The sequence below is a fragment of the Mytilus edulis genome, chromosome 7, assembly GCF_963676685.1.
Source record: "Mytilus edulis chromosome 7, xbMytEdul2.2, whole genome shotgun sequence".
NCBI classification, from domain to species: Eukaryota; Metazoa; Mollusca; class Bivalvia; order Mytilida; family Mytilidae; genus Mytilus; species Mytilus edulis.
Genome location: NC_092350.1, coordinates 44,377,212 through 44,394,849, shown reverse-complemented (window position 1 = coordinate 44,394,849; position 17,638 = coordinate 44,377,212). Strand labels below are relative to the sequence as shown.

The 17,638-nt window shown below is 31.5% G+C and overlaps 1 protein-coding gene across 1 annotated transcript; it reads right to left on the bottom strand.

The window, feature by feature from the left end:
- Positions 1 to 3,539: 3,539 nt before the first annotated feature.
- LOC139482887 (uncharacterized) lies at positions 3,540 to 16,587 on the bottom strand. The gene is made up of 2 exons (XM_071266918.1): positions 16,529 to 16,587; positions 3,540 to 6,764 (listed from the first exon to the last, which is right to left on the bottom strand). Exon 2 carries the CDS (start codon positions 6,762 to 6,764, stop codon positions 5,076 to 5,078), a length of 1,689 nt encoding a protein of 562 aa, XP_071123019.1. The 5' UTR covers positions 16,529 to 16,587; the 3' UTR covers positions 3,540 to 5,075.
- Between the last annotated feature and the right edge of the window lie 1,051 nt (positions 16,588 to 17,638).

Below are 17,638 nucleotides of genomic sequence, written 5' to 3'. Positions count from 1 at the left end.
AACAGTCTTCAATGATGAGTCTTTCGTTCTTATGTTGTACTGTTACAGCACTGTCCCAGGTAAGGGGGAGGGTTGGGATCCCGCTAACATGTTTAACCCCGCCACATTATCTATGTAAAGGCATGTTGCAAGTCAGGAGCCTGTAATAGAGTGGTTGTCGTTTGTTTATATGTTACATATTTGTTGTTCGTTAATTTTTTCGACATAAATTAGGCCGTTAGTTTTTTCGTTTGAATTGGTTTACATTGTCATTTCGGGGCCTATGCGGTATGGGCTTTCCTCATTGTTGAAGGCCGTACGGTGACCTATAGTTGTTATTTTCTGTCTGTGTAATTTTGGTCTCTTGTCTCATTGGCAATCATACCACATCTTCTTTTTTATATTCAACACGGAGTTGTATGCCATGTTCTATACCGGTTTGTAGTCATTAAATAGACAAAAATAGTAATCTTTGGCATTACTGGTTGCAAATTTAATGTTTGATGATCTTCAACTTAATAACTGGTCTGACCTCTCAAGAGGTTTGTTTCAAATTCCATAAGTATTAAAACTTGGATGAGTTCTTACAACCAATAGGTCGATGCTACTACTGTTCAATTTTACTTTTAGCACACCTTTATACAATATATGTGCTAAAAATTTTAAACATTGAAGTATGCGTGCACTACAGCAGTCATACTGTAGAAACTGATTGTAAACCAGCTACGATAACAACAGATCAATGTTTGAAAGGTATGATAGGTATTGTAACTAGTATGCAAATGTTCAGATACCTGTCTTAGAGAAGATTTCTACGAAATTATGACAGCTGCCAATTTCAAAAGAGCCTTCCTACAAAACTATGAAAAATACCCATGTCAGTAGAAGATAATTTTCAAATATGAGAGAGATTGGTTTAAAAAAGAATTTATATGGAAATCTGCACGATTCAAAGACTTTTCAATACCATTTTGTAATAAATGAAATAAACTTTAAACCAATTCAGTGCGCAGGTATCTTTAAGTAAGACAAATATTTTAAACTTTATAAAAGGCCAATACATATCCTCAGCGATATTGAAAAAAAAGAGATCAAGAAATAAATGTTAGGCTATTTTATTAATTATCCGATTGAACAGATCGCAAATTACATGACTAAAAACATCGTTCTACTGTTTTGCATTGATAAATTTATCAAGTGTAATATCAGGGTTAAAACACCAAAAGAAAAGCGGGAAAGAAGAAGACTGTATACATACATTTGCAAATGATAACATTAATATAGGTCTTGCATTAATTTGTAGGATCCTTAACAAAAGATAATTCAGCTGATCTGTAACAATTCCATCTTCATACCTTATATATCATGTACTGTATTACGACGCTAGATTAAAACTGACGAAGAAAAATAAAACCCAGCCACCGAAAGCTTTATTTTTGGGAAGCCTAGGTGGCCGAGTGGTCTAGCGTGTCGGATACAGTGCAAGGCGATTTGGTGTCACCATATCTCAGTAGCACGAGTTCGAATCCCGGCGAGAGAATAAAAAAAAAGTTGCGAAAGCAAATTTACAGATCTAACATTTTTGGGCTGATGTTTAGACGAATCATGTGTAAGTATAAAAGGGTACACCATTACGTAAAATAACAATTTATAAAAGTAAACCATGATAGGTCTTCAATGATGAGCTAAGCCTTTTTCAACTGATTTTTATAGTTCGTTCTTATGTTGTACTGTTACATCCCCACTGTCCCAGGTGAGTATGTGGGGGGGGGGGGGGGGGGTTGTAGTCCCATATATGGTGATGTTGTACACTTGTAGACTTGTTATATATTATATTTTGTAGTGTACTGTATCATAATTATATGTTCCATCGCCCCGTAAGATTTATCGTTGGCTGTTATTCAGTCATTTTATATATAAATATATATATATATATATGCGAGTCTAAATTGAAAACTACGTTCAAACCTATGATTGCGTTGGATAAAAACCGCAATTTTTATACGTGTGCATGTAAAACAAATTTCGTTGTAGAAGGGTCTAAAAACAGCACAAACAACATTTTCCAAAAGACCAAAAAAATGAAAAAGTATATTTAAACAAAACGCATTTGACTAACAGGCCGAACAACTGGTGTTCTTTAACTCTGCTGACTGCCATTGGCGATTGCCAAATAAAATTGATCACAAGATGTAACAAAATTGATCACAAGATGTAACAAAATGGATCTTAATATATTTAATATTAAACAGAAAAAAAATTAACTTGTGGCCACGATGTATTGCCACAAACATACGGTGTCAATATTTTTTTAGTACACCAGATCCGGATTATATATGAAAAGTACGTCTGAACCAAAGACGACTCTGCAACAGATTTGATCCATCGGATCACCACTTGATGTTGATACAATCTGAAAATACATATGTATATATAATTCGTCTAAACATCAGCCCAACAATGTTAGATCTGTAAATTTGTTTTCGCAAAATAAATTGCCTCGAAATTGTACAAGCGTCTTTACTATGATGTTCGGTTTTAACTGTCTTATTGTCTAAATTTTAAGATTGTTATAGTTTAATCAAAGTAGATTGATATGATTCATTTAACATCATAATCATGCTGATGAAGGCTATCTGTTATTCGAAATATTTATAAATATTTACATTTATAGTTTCCTTTTGTTTATTATTGTTGTTGTTTTGTACACTTTTTGGGCGTTTACAAAATTAATTTATTGTGTACATGTATCGTTACGCGTAACGACCCAGCCACTCGCGTGCAAGATCATTGACTATTATTCAGGCTATTTTTAAATATGTATATAGTCTTGGCTTTTTTGGAGAAAAGTTGTCAAATGACGCAATTAAATATAGAGTAACTTTTGAATCAAAATCCATAACATAGGGGTACATTTCCTTTCTGGTTTAATGATGGTTTAGTGTTGAAATGTTAGAGTGTTGAAGTGTTAATTTACCTGGTTTGTAATAACATGAGCAACACGACGGGTGTAGGATCTTGCTACCCTTCCGGAGCACTTGAGATCACCCCAGTTTTTGGTGGGGTTCGTGTTGCTTAGTCTTTAGTTTTCTATGTTGTGTCTTTTGTACTATTATTTGTCTGTTTGTCTTTTTATGTTTGAGCCATGGCGTTGTCAGTTTTGTTTTCGTATTTATGAGTTTGACTGTCCCTCTGGAATCTTTCGCCCCTCCTTGACATATATTAATGTTAAAAGTATCTTTTTATCCATAAGATTTTAAAGGGGATATATAGTCATACATACAAGTGCTAGTAAAAATATTGTCCTGTGTGTTTAAAATATTCATTGTGAAATTTGGTTAGAATTTGTGAATTTTTGTATTTCAAACCAGTAAAATATTTATATTATTATCCTAATTCTTCTTCAATAATTATTTTTACTTTTTGGTTGATTATGTCAAAATGGCAATAATTAGTGCATACACTTAATTATATTAAACTCTGTAAATATAAAAAAAGAAGATGTGGTATGATTGACATTGAGACAACTCTCCACAGGAGAATAATTCAAACAAGACAACTAACGGCCTTATTTATATTAAAAAATGAACAAATAACAAATATGTAACACATAAACAAACTACAACCACTAAATTACAGGCTCCTGACTTGGGACAGGCACATACATTATATTTGTAAGCACATTATATATAAAATTAGCCTCAGTCAGATCATATGAATTTCATGTGAGTTAGGTCATGTGAAATTCACGTGAGTCAGATCACGTGAACTTTATGTGATTGAAATCACGTTAACGTGAATTTAACGTGAAAAAATTCACATGAATTTCATATGAGTTTCACGTTAGCACGTTCACGTTAATTTCACGTAATTCAGATGATGTGAGTTTCACATGAATTTCACGTGAATTTCACGTGAACAGTTTTCATGTGAATTTCACGTGAAAAATTCACGTGATATTCACATCAGCAAAAATTCACGTGAAATTCATGTGAAATTCACGTGAAACTCCCGTGAACAAAATTTGCCTGTGTACCCCAAGAGTGCTCACGTCATTTGAAAAAAAATATTGCAATTAAAATCTGATTATTCAGTCCTCAACTGGTGACATATAACGAGCAATGATTACAAGTATACTGTATAAATTATTAAGACTTTGCAAACTTAGGTTTAATCAATTTTTTTTAAAAATCATATTTACAATTATGGCTCAAATATTACTTCCATCTCTATCAGAAGGTTGGAAATAAAATAAAAGAAACATTGGTTAAACATCAATACAAAATAATATAAAAGCTCAAGGAAATAAGACTTGTAAATTCAACAATGACATAAAATTTGTACCTTGACATTTAAAAAAAACAACACAAAAACAATTGAATTAACCAAAGATCTGACCTACATACAATTTCATGAAGAAAAAAAACATGGACGAAACGTCCGGGTCGACTTTTGACAACACTCTGCTCTTTGTTTTTCGAGTTAAGAGTGTTATGTCATAGCATAGGTAATATGCGTCTCGACTTTCGAGTAATATTTGTTTTTATATTTTTCAGGTTACTTACTCAATTACGCACTTCAAGAGAACTCTTTTACCTCATGCAGATCTTTTTAACTTTACATTTGTATCTGTCTGACTTTGAAATTTTTAAATTAAATTAAATGCTTTTGTTTTTGATTCTTTGAAACTATTGAAATGAAAATTTCTTCAAATTAAAAAGTAATAACTTTTTAAAATTCCTTTTGCCCTGTAAGAGTCATTACTTAAAAAACATTTCAGAGACTTAATTTGTGAATTTGAATTTGGATTTAGTTTCGTTAAATTTCATGAATTTATAACAGTTATCTTTACGTTTTGATTTTATTTACAACAATTATTTAAGTGGAGTGACTTTAACCATGTAATTAAAATTCTAACGCACACACAAACGGCTTTATTATATATCATTCGAAAGCTCACATTATCTGTTCTTTCGTTTTGCCCTGGTCGTAAAAAATCGTACCGGGTAATTTCCACCAACTCAAGACCAAAGGTCAATGACGGAAAAGATATATATACACTAGATAGCTGATCTATCAATGATGAGTTTATTTACTTAATTACCGGTAACCTTGTACAGATATGCTTTATAATTGTCAGTTGCAACTAATAAATGGTTAGTTGCACGTTCAAAGTTAATTGCGTATGCCGAATTTAAGCCGTCATTTGATGATAGGAGTTCCTTTTTTGTTTGTCCATCGTGTGAGAAAACTACGACATTTTTCGTTCCATTCCCTAAAACATACACATTTCCATCATTGTCAGCAGATATCCCATACGGATTTCTTAAAAGGTTAACATCTTTGAATGACCATTGTTTTGTGCCATCGAAATCGCAACACACTACTGTATGATAATAATAACTGGTATAATACAGTTTGTGCCCAGATATAGTTATGTTGATGGCTGTGTCTATGTTCTCAGTAGTTATATCTCGTGTTGATTCGTCAGTAAGATCCATGACTTGAATTGCTTTTTTGTATATATGATAAACCAATTTGTTATTGGTAGCCACAATGCCAATGGTTTTCCCACCAGGAGAAAAAGTTTTTGTTACTTTTTGTTTCGTTAAATCAATCATTGTTATTTCATTGCCACGACTGGAGGATATCGCTAAAGTGTTATCTTCAATGTTGTATGCTACACCAGATGCTGCTGTTACACTCAATGAAAAGTCAACCGACCCATCTTGTTTAATTATCGATACCGTGTCTATTATAGGGTAAGCGAATACCATTCTTCCATCAGGCAATATACAGCACCCCCTGACTTGCGATCCGATCTTTATAGTTTGTTCTAACTTTATGTGTATACTCTCAATGGACACAGGCGCGTTCTTAGGTAGTATCAACTGAGCTTGTTTTCGCTTTTTCTTAGCAATAACTACCGAAGGACAGGAGTTGTCAATATATATTTTTCCAAATACAGGAACAATATTTGTAATGTCTGTCAGTGATGTATCAATATTAATCTTGATCTCCACACGATTTAATGTATCACTTTCACTAAGTGAATCAATGAACTGACTTTTTACATCAACATCGGCTTCAAGTTGTTTCAGAGCTAGAAAGGTCTGTAGATCTGATGCGTATTGTTTTATGTATGTAATGTGTTTTTGGTGCTCGGCAACTTTAATTTCATGCTCATCTAAAATTTTCATTAACTGCCTGATTTTCTCACTCTCTTTTTGTTCTTTCTCATGCAATTCCGTTACGAAGTTCTTTTGTAGTTTATCAAGATGTTGATTGATTATCAATCGAACCTGTTGTATTTCACATTCTATCTGTTTTCTTTTCTCTGACAATGATTTCTGATTGCCATTTTTATCTTGACGGATCCGTTTGATGTTTTCAGCAACTTCATTTAATGTTTCGTGAATTTCCAGAAAAGCATTCGAGGTCTTCGTGTTTTTGACAATATCATCAAGAGCGACAATATTTTGACATTTTGTGTGCTTTTCAATGATGCATTTACTGCAACATGTGCATTCATGTTCATTGCAGTAAATTTGATATTTTTCATCGTGTACACTACATATCTGCTTAATATTTGTTATATAATCAGGCAGTGTTTGATAGTCTGATATCGGTATAGTACCGTGCTTTCGTGTTGCCTTTGAAATCCCATGATGTTCCTTACAGTCAAGACAGAGGCCTTCATCGCAATCCGAACACCAAATGGATGCTGCTTTGAAGATTAGTCGATACTCACATACACCACAGGAAGGTACAGAGGTTGCCATCATCTACAATAAAAAATAATGTACAGTATTTAAGAAATGTTTCAGGCTAATGTTTGTTTTTTAAATTTTGTCACGTTCAAGGAAGGCATGATTTTTTTAAAACCACGCATTCTTTAAGTTCTAAAAAAATCAAGGTTTAGTTTTCTTCCTTGCACTGTCAAACTTTTCAAAGGAGGGTGCAGATAATCCTAAACCCCTGTATGGATTCATATTCCAAAAACTTGTATGCCACCAATAAATTAGCCATGAAATTCACGAACTATTATCGATCTTAGTTCAAAACCAGTATCGTTCAATCAGTTGACCCTAGTTTTGATAGACAAACGTTTTAGTTCACAATGTGGACGTGTTCTCATTAAGGTGACCTGAATGTGATTTAATTTTATTTTTTGGTCGTTCTCATTTTCAATTAAAAAAGGTAAATTCTTCCCGTTTTTTTTTTGCATTTTTAATCCCTTATATACAACAACTAACACATTTTAACAGTTCATATGTTACAGTGATTTTGTATAATTAGTGATTATGTGGAATCCCTGCAATTCTCAGGGATTATGTAGAATCACTGGTTTGTTTAGAGTTTATATATAATCACTAAATATTTCAGAGATTATGTAACTAGAAAAAAATGCCAGGGATTATCCATAATAACTGAAATGAAGAATTAGTTAATTAATTATTTAAAAAAAATATAATAAAATTAAATAATTATTCTATAGAATCATATTAAAACATTGTACACATAAATAGTAAAATATTAAGCACAATATATTAAAATTAAAAACCAATTGTTCAGAGAACAATTGAAGGTCTTTCCACCAGTAAGAATCTATTTAAAAATGAAAATATTAAAATTTGATTTTAAATGTCAGTTTCAGCATCAAATGACAGCTTATTGTACGCCGATAACAAAAATATATGGTTTCTATATAAAAAAATATATAAAAAAGGGAGATAATCTTTTACTTCCGGTTTGAAAAGTTTACTTCCGGTATTGTTTGATAGTTAACTTGACACTGGTTCCAAAATTATATGGTTCTATATACTTTTACATAAAAAAATACAAAAGTACAAAAAATAGCTACTTCCGGTTTACAAAAGGTCACTTCCGGTTGTCTTTTTTAAGGTCACATTGCTTACAACGTAATTCAAAAAGTCCCATGGCTTTATCATGTGTACATATGAGGTAAAAGCAAAGGTCAAAATCTAGAACGTTAAATTAGCATATGACCTTGAGCTCAATTTGAAGGTCATAAACCAAGGACCTCAAATAAAAAAACTGCAGTCCTCTACTTTATATTGTTAATGAGTTATATTACCATACGTATGATATTAGATATAAAAAGGCGGAAAACTCACGTCAAACATACCCTTTTGACTAAAATTTATGTGTTACGACATGTCGTAACTAACAATTTTGTGAAAATATTTTGTCGATATCTTATATGATTTTTAAAAATAAGAGATAACAAGCCAAAACCAAAATTTTTATCATGAATTTGACCTTTGACCTTGACCAAGGACCTCAAATCAAAAGAGCCTAGGCCTCTATCACTTATGGTTTTCCAGTTAAAAATGCATATCACTTATATCAAATATAAAAGGGGAAATAACTCTCACATGGAGTCTCCAGATAGCTTCGGTCAAAATTAATCAAATCATCCTGAGGATATAACTAGCAATTTGGTAAAATAAATTTGTCGGTTTCTTATACGGTTGCGAATATTAAGCGATAACAAGAAAAACAGTGTTCAGGGAGATAACTCATATATGGGAAAGTATTTAGTTACGCGGTGTCAGTTTCAAAAGCGTACTTACTGTTCGATATCATATGATATATGTCTAAGCGACATCTTGTGAAACAAACAAAAATGCGAAAGAAAAAAAAAGTTGGCGGAAGAAAAAGAAAAAAAATAATCAGAAGAAGAAATCCAATAGATCTTTCCACGGAAAGGTGGAAAGACCTAATGATAACCTCAATATATTAATATATTAGAATGTTAGGCACTATACAAAATATTTTAAAATGTTATGCACAATATTTCAAGAAAAATAATTTATTTTGACAAACAAGATTTGGATGGCATCAATAATTGCATGTTTGCACTGCTTTTCTACAGGCACATTCTACTTTATTCACATATGTTTTTTTTTCACAACGTTCACATTTTAAAAAACCTTGTTCTTCACATATCGAATCAGATTTTACGTCTAATGGAAATACAGTTTTTAGTATAAACATCTGAAGGTACCAAAAAAAAAAAGGAATCAGCAACATCGAACAGATTTTTTGTATAAGATCCGAGCAGGATATTATGTTTTGTGGCCAAGCGATATCCTTTTTTTGAAATAATGAGGATCAACAGTTTAATAAAATATCACTGGAAAAACTTTCACTGAAGATTGACCTAGTAGTAGAAGATCAAAAATGAAAACTGTTCACTTAATCTTTCAAGGAATAAAAAAATAAAAGAATTATAATTTTAATAGTATATTATTTATCTTAAATTTGTTGACTTAATATCAAATGACATTATTCATGCTTTTCGCAAGCATTAACCAACATTTTCATAATTTGAAGAAGTAAACAAACATACATGTATATCTTCATCGTGTCAGTCAATAAAACTCTCTGACAATAATGAGTTTATTCACATTTCTACTTGGACACTGAGTATTAAAATTTAAAAAAAGATAAGACTATCAATCAGAAAGGTTCATATGTTCAAATTGTCAAAGTACTACATGTACTACGTATATTTATTTTAAAAAATGTTCTTCAAGTTTATAAATTGTTTCAATGCTTTTTTATCTTTATGATCTTACAAAACTCAAACAAATTACAATACAATTAACATGCATTGTCAGCGACCGTGTTACCAAAAATGTTTCTTAAACAATGTAACATTGGATATAACGTCTTAATTACTGATTGATATGTTATTTCTAACAGAAAAAGGGCACTGGCATTAAATATTTGTGAATGTTAAAAACGAAAAACAAAAATCCTCAACAGTTTTAAAACAGATAATATCATAATATCAGTTGCACAACTAAACGATGTCTGTAATCTAAATGTGAAATATTTCCGCCCGACATCATTATTTCATCAGTCAGTTTTGCACTTCGTGCAACCCAGTCAATAAAAAAGATCATCGTTGATAATTTGACTTTTATGGGGATTTTATTTTGTTTAATTTTTGAAAAATATTTATACATTAACCTCTGCGTTGGACTAAAAATTAATCCCATCGAAATCACTCGTTCCAAAAGCAAAACAAAAAGTAAAAAAACAAAAATTCTATCTACTATTTTTCGGAGGATTTAAAAAAATGGATATATTTACTTTAAATCAAGCACAAAGTTAACGTAACCAAAGTCTAAGCCCTGTTAGCTTTTGGAAACCCACACAGCCTTTTGGATAAAAGAATCTAAAATGCGAATCCTTACTGAAAAATCCCTAAAGATTTTATTTTATTTTAATTACTTGTTGGAGAGGAATCTAGGACGGATGGTTCATACTAACTTCAAGCAAATTTAAAAAATATTATTAGCTTATTCCATCTTGTAATACTTTACGAAACAACAGATAAAAAAATAGGAAATGCACAATGCAAAGCCTGCACATGAAGAGTCATTGAAATATTTAAAAATCCATTGTTTTAGAGAAGTTGCAGACGAGACATGACTTCTATCAAACAAACTTAAAAGCAAATAAGAAATTCTTGAGGTCATTTTAGAATAAGGAAATTAATCCACATATTTATTGAAATAAAATACAAACTTAGAAATACAATTTCTTGAATAGTTTAATGAGGAACCTTGTCCTCATTAATATCGTTTTCATTCCCTTTTCACTGATGACGTTTCGGACAAGTCACTGTACCTTTTGTCAAGTTTTGATATCAAAGTTAAGGTAAATCAATCATGTCAATATAGGTCCTCATACATGCCCTTCTATGTAGGATTTATAATTTAATCGTTCATCGAAAGCACAAATGTGTAAAAAATGTATAGCATTGATTGATTGATGATTGTTTACTTAACGTCCTGTGGGAAATAGATTTAGCAAGTCGACGAACCGCTGAAAAATTGTGCCTGTCAATTCAAGGTTTTCAAAATAAGAAACAAAGTCTGGCAGTGCTTTTGTATTATTTCCTTCAGAAATTGTATTTTCCCGCACTTTGTATTTTATTTCAATTAATGTAGGGATTGGTTTCCTTTATTAAAAAATGCCAATACCAATAATATTGTATTGTCACATGTAGTTTCCGGTCGTATACTTGCAGTAGTTGTTTTATATCTATGTAATACTATTGTAAACTATTCAAGAAGTTTTTTTCCACTTCAATACCACTTTTAATTTTGGTTAATAAGTTATAAAACTGAATTAATCTTATAGTAATTTTATTGTAGTAAGAAAGCCAGGGCATGTACTAAAAGGTGGAGTGGAGTGGAGTGGAGTGGTGGAGTGTTGTAGTGGTGGAGTGTTGGAGTGAAGGAGTTGAGTGTTGGAGTTTTTGAGTGGAGTCACGGAGTGAATACATAAAGTTTATATAAAAGATATTTTTGTAAACATGTGAAACTATAAAAATCATAGAATAAATGTTTTAACAGCACCCAACTGCATTCATGTTCATTATACAATTATAAATATAGTTCACCTTGGATTTGTCATGGGCATTTTTTAAGGTTATGCCTCCAAACAATATTTTTAAAAAATAAGATCAATGTTAAATGATAGATTTCTTTAATTCAGCAACTTTACCTTAGTTAACAATATTCTGGTGTAAATAATTTTAAAGACAAGACACTGAAGTTCAAAGAAATGATTTAACTAAACAACCGTTCCATCTTACTTTCATAGCTGGAATAAAAAAAAAATAATCCGGCTGTGGACAATCATTTTCAGATAAACATAGAAAGATATGATCATAGAATATATTTAAGTTCAAGATATAAAATCTTGAAACAATCTGTTTCTCTACAAAACACACATTTTCATTTAAATTGTGAGTGTGCAAGAAAAAATGATCCTCAGTTTTAATTCAATGACATTTTTAAAGACATTTTCTACATTTGAAAATGCCTGTACCAAGTCAGGAATATGACAGTTCTTGTCCATTCGTTTTTGATGCGTTTTATTATTTGATTTTGCCATGTGATTATGGACTTTCCTAATTGATTTTCCTCTGAGTTCAGTATTTTTGTGATTTTACTTTTTGATCCATAGTGAAATAAAGCAAATATTATTAGATGAGCATTTGCTTTTATTAGAATCCTCCGAATTCAACATTAAATGTTCAAGACAATAGGCAATAGATAACGTCTGTTTATTTTATCCAATTAATAAAAAAACAACATTTTTCATCTATTAAAGTTTAGTTTCTGAGGTTATAGTAAAGACAGTTTTATTGGTTCTGTGGACAGGCGATGGTGGCTAGATACATTTTCCTTATATATTTTTAATTGGAAGAAAAAAACTATTTTATAAGTACATTCATTGAATTAACATGTAAAAAAAAATCAAAGTGAAAATGTTGATTGACAATTTGATTCTATTATATAAATAAATAAATATGTATTTTATTTGAGTGTCACACATTGATTGATACAATACATATATACAAATAAATTTAAGTAATTTCTTTCAAATTCAATCAATGCCTAGATAAATGCCCAGCTAAACAGTTGACTTATGAGACACTTTTAAAACATACATGTACATATTTACAATGAACTGCATGTTAACTTGTTATATATTTCTAGAGTTAAAAATCTAATAAATTATATCATAGTCAATTGATAACAAAAATAGAAATATATTTTTTTTTATCACAAGATGATTTTTTAGCCTCTGTTTGATTCTAACATATTTTGCCGGGACATCCATTTTTTTTAACTATAGGGACTAAACCTACCATTATTTTAAAATTAACATAAGCACTATGTGTAATTTAAAAGTTTTGTTCGCTCGTCCAAAATTAATTTTAACTGCATAGGGTACTTGGCCTTTGCATCCCCCTTTTTATTAAAAATACACTACAATTCAGGACAGTAAAATAAATTACACGAGAAACAATATTATCCCCTACATCTAAGCTGTCATGAAATATTACCCAGAACATTATCTAACTTTGATGAATAATCAAATATGTCAAATGAAATAATATAAAATCATTAATGTGTGCTGCAATTTAAAAAAAACCACACATTTATAAAATGATTTTTCAATTGATATTGATTCTTGGATATGTTAAGTATATTTCACACCATGACTCCACTCCAACACCCCAACACTCCAACACTCCAACACTCCTACACTCCAACACTCCAACACTCCACCACTTCATTCCAATACTCCACTCCACTCCACCTTTTAGTACATGCCGAAATCCAGGACAGTTTAAACAGAAAGATTTTGAATGCAAAGAGAACTAAGAGCATGACTTTATCAGGTTACTGGTTCGGGAATACGAAAACTAAAATTCCAGGCTAAAAATAAGACATATAGTAACTTGAGTTCAGACACGCACAGTGTAGATACTATTCTGTACGCTTTCCGGAAGTCGCGATTTTCGAAGCGAGAAAATTTTGGATCACATTTTAAATTTGTCGGATATACTATATTAAACGGTAAGATGTTCATCTGTACATTGCTTAATGATTAATTCAGCTGACATCGATACTCACAAATGGTTTATAATTAAATTTAGCACATTCATTATTCGTATCTTTGCCTTAATTAAGAGATTTTCAAGTGCATCACTAAGGAAAATCAGTTGGTGAACCTAAAAACAATCTTTTTGCACTCTTACTGTACAAATTAACGTAAAATCCAGACTTAATTTACTAGATAAAGTGTATTTTAAATGGTGGTAAAAGTTTCAGCCAGATCTTTGAAGCCAGAAATAAGAAAATTACACTTGTTTGAATTTCTCACTGTACGATCAGTCTCGCTTGTATATTTTGAAACTGTATGATCAGTCGTTATTTCACTGTATTCTAGTAGTGATTTCAAAGTTATTTACGATACATTAGAAGATGGCATTTTTCTAAATAACACAAATATATTTTAATAAATTCACATCCTGTAAACTTTTCAAACATGTTTTAGCTTGATAGGGTGTACTCGACTTATTACATTAAGTATAAGGATGTTTGAATGTGGCTGAAATAAGAAAAAGGTTTGTTTGTTTATAGAAGTTTCAGAAATGTCCTCCGTTTTACTTAAAATTGTACAAACACACAGATTTAATAGTTACTATATAAAAATGCATGAATTTACAAACATTCGAGGCCGTACTGTAGCCTATAATTGATCACAGTTCCTTCACTTTGTTTTGGATGTAGATCTGTCTCTTTCACACTCAATTGTACACCACTTTGTGAGGCGATGGTTTATAGTGATAATGAAGTCCGTCTTTCCGTTTGTCCGTTGGACCGGTACAACATGTTTCGCCGGTTTTGCAAGCGCATCTCCACATACAGTACACCACTTAATATACATTGGTGTTTCCAGACATTTTTAAATGGAGAGGGGGTCCAATCCAGGAGAAAAGAGGATTCCAAATATATGTTCCCATACAAATGCATTGAAAGTTTAAAAAAAAAGAGTTTCAAACCGCCGGATCCCAATTTTCTTGAATCCGTCACTGGTATAACTATTAATTATTTTTTTCTCGGATTCCGTATCATAAATATAAAAAAATATAAAAAAGAAGATGCGGTATGATTGCCAATGAGACAACCGTTCACAAGAGATCAAAATGACACAGATATTAACAAATGTAGGTCACCGTATGGCCTTCAACAATAAGCAAAGCCAATACCACAGAGTCGGCTATAAAAAGCCCCGAAATGACAATGTAAAACAATTCAAACGAGAAAATTAACGGCCTTATTTATATAATAAAAGGAATGTATTTCTGATTTTATTAAGAATATTTTATGGGGTCTCTTTATATAAGATACGGACTTGAACATTGCATTATATGGGGGCACCCATCAGATATTTTCAACCGTGACCTCCAAAACCAATTGTTAAACTTTTCTAAAATTGCTCCATTTGTAATCTATTAATGTATGTATGGACCTTCTATTTCGAATATTTTGTAAACATATTTTTGATGTTTCTCTATCGTAAATACGGACTTTGTCATAACCTTATATTGGGCGTACCTATTTTATATCCACAACTTCCTTCAAACAATTGTCATAACTTAATGAATCTTTTTTTTTTTCAGATTCCTTATCATTTAATTCAATTGTGTACCTCTTATTTTGGTTTTTCGAAAAATCATCAGTTTTTTATTTCCATGATATGGACTTTTCCATTACCTTATTGGGTGGTACCCGCTTACTATACGCAACTTTCAAAAACTTACCATATACTAGTATTAATAAAACTTTCTCATATTCGTTATTAAATGATGCCCCTGTGCACCTATAATTTAGTTTTTCTGGTGATTTTTTTTTTTTCCAAAACATGGACTATAGAAGTGGCGGGGTATAATTTCGTTAATTCTTTCCTCAATACCTAAAGTTTTTTAACAAAGCTTTCTCTATCTATTTTTTGTCATTTTAAAAGAGACAGGCTGGATGTATGTAATCACCAATTGATCAACGGTAGACGGTGTAAATAGTCTTTAAAAATGTAATAGTTAAACAGATAACTGCAACGACACACTAATACAGTCCACAAGCGAATCATGTATTGCTTTTTAGGCATTTGATTTTAAGTAAGACTGACAGAACAAAAATTAATTTGCCGTTTACAAAAATCATCAGAAATATATTTGTATTGTCTGATGAAAGAAATTACACGTTATAGTTCCATGGACGTGCACAATCATAATATCACATAGACACATATATACCTTCAAATTGCCGTTGTTTTTCAGTCAAGGTCGTTAAAAACTTCCATTTGTTGTTTTTTTTTTCCTTCAAAATCACGACTGGTCATACAGACAAAAAATCTGAAATCGCTACTAGAATACAGTCAGTTTTAGACTGATCGTACAGTAATTTATTTTGGGTTCCTCAAGGAAAGCATATTTTTTTATTTGAAATACGAACATTCTACTTAAATACGGTAGGAATATTGAAACAGTATATATTTTACTGTAAACTGATGCAAATATTCGCAATAAAAGATTATCTGCTTTGTACTACGGGAGCAAAATTGTCAATCGATTTCACTTTTTTCTATGAAGTTGGTGTGATGCACGCGAATATTTTATATTCTACTGCATGTTTTTGTTACAGTTACTCATATTTATGATGTTATACATACATTTAAGATGTGCAAAGCACTTTATAGATATAGGAGTAAACAAATGATGAGAAAAAGCACCAAAACAAAACCGTTCTGTTAGCCAGTTTGAAATCCTCGCTTCGAAAATCGCGACTTCCGGATAGCGTACAGAATAGTATCTACACTGTGACACGGATATGTTCTAGTTTGCATTAAAATAACATTAACGGTACAAATTCTATTCCACCAAATGTGCATTTTGACATTAAATGTCTCTTCATAAATACCTGAAACCGAAATATTTGAAAATCTTAACATAATACAAACATTGAAGAGCTGATTTAACCTTAGAAGGCCTCAAGTTTAACCAAATCAGGACAATTATTCAAGGTTAACAGGTTTGCTTGTACTCAGACGATATTTTTTGGATGTAAACACGGGTATATTTCTCCCTATCTTTATCATGTTTATGTTTAATTAACCTAACATACAAAAAAGTATATGATGTAATTACCTGATCTACGAGAACAGAAAGGAATCTTTCATATTTGAAGAAGTATGTCAACCAGGAAGGTAAACAGGTGAGATGATTGCGTGATGTATTACTTTGCTCGATATATTTATAGTTAATGTAAACATGTGTATATATATATAATGTTGTTTAAATGGCGCTTAATTTTAAATGTATCAAACTCCACAAATGGAAAAAGCTAGGTTATGGGCACTTATCTTTGGAAAATGGTATGTTAAGAGTCTCTTTACACATTTCGATAATAATAATGCTTTAACATTTAAAAGGTTAAAATACACTTATCTTAATAAGATTAATTTAATTGATTGGAAAAGAGTGTGTGTGTGTGTGTGTGTGGTCTTCATTTAGGTATTCAATAGTTTGGGTCCAATCATACAATATGGGATGCGTGGTTGCATGGGTGTTTTATTATAACAAAATGTATTCAAGGACGGCTGTCCTACTGCACCTTACCGAGAATCGTTTTCTGCTTTGAGAACGATCCGCATTTCCTGTTTGATGGGATACAGTGTTAATTTATTGTTCTGGTGGACAAAGATTTTAGCCTTGAGTTAAAAATACTTGATGGCCTGATTAACTCTGAAAAATTCCACAAAACAATGTGACTCATTTATACATCATCAACACGGACAATTTCTCACTGCTATCTTATCCCCGCCTATCAACCCACGAGAATGAGAGCGGATCGTCTTTTAGGGTTTATAACATGTATAAACCTAAAAATTCTTCAACCCCCAATGTGAACTCAACAAAGGCACGTAGCTAAGATAATCACCCAATGTGAACTCAAAAATGGCACGTCGTTTTAATCTGTTACATGTAATAGAAATGCTAAAAAGCAAAAATTCCGATTCTACAATAAAAAAGAACGGAATGAATACAATATGCAGCAAAGAACTGCACATGCGAAAAAGCATGTAATTAATCTATCAAAACGCAGATTATCAAATCAGGAATATGTCCTGTTGTCGAAAGGCTTGACATTTATACCAACGCCATCAAACAAAAATGCAAAAATGTTTATACTAAACGACTACAATGAATTTGCTAAAAACCTACGATGTCGGTATATGTTCAGTCAAGAAAAAACTG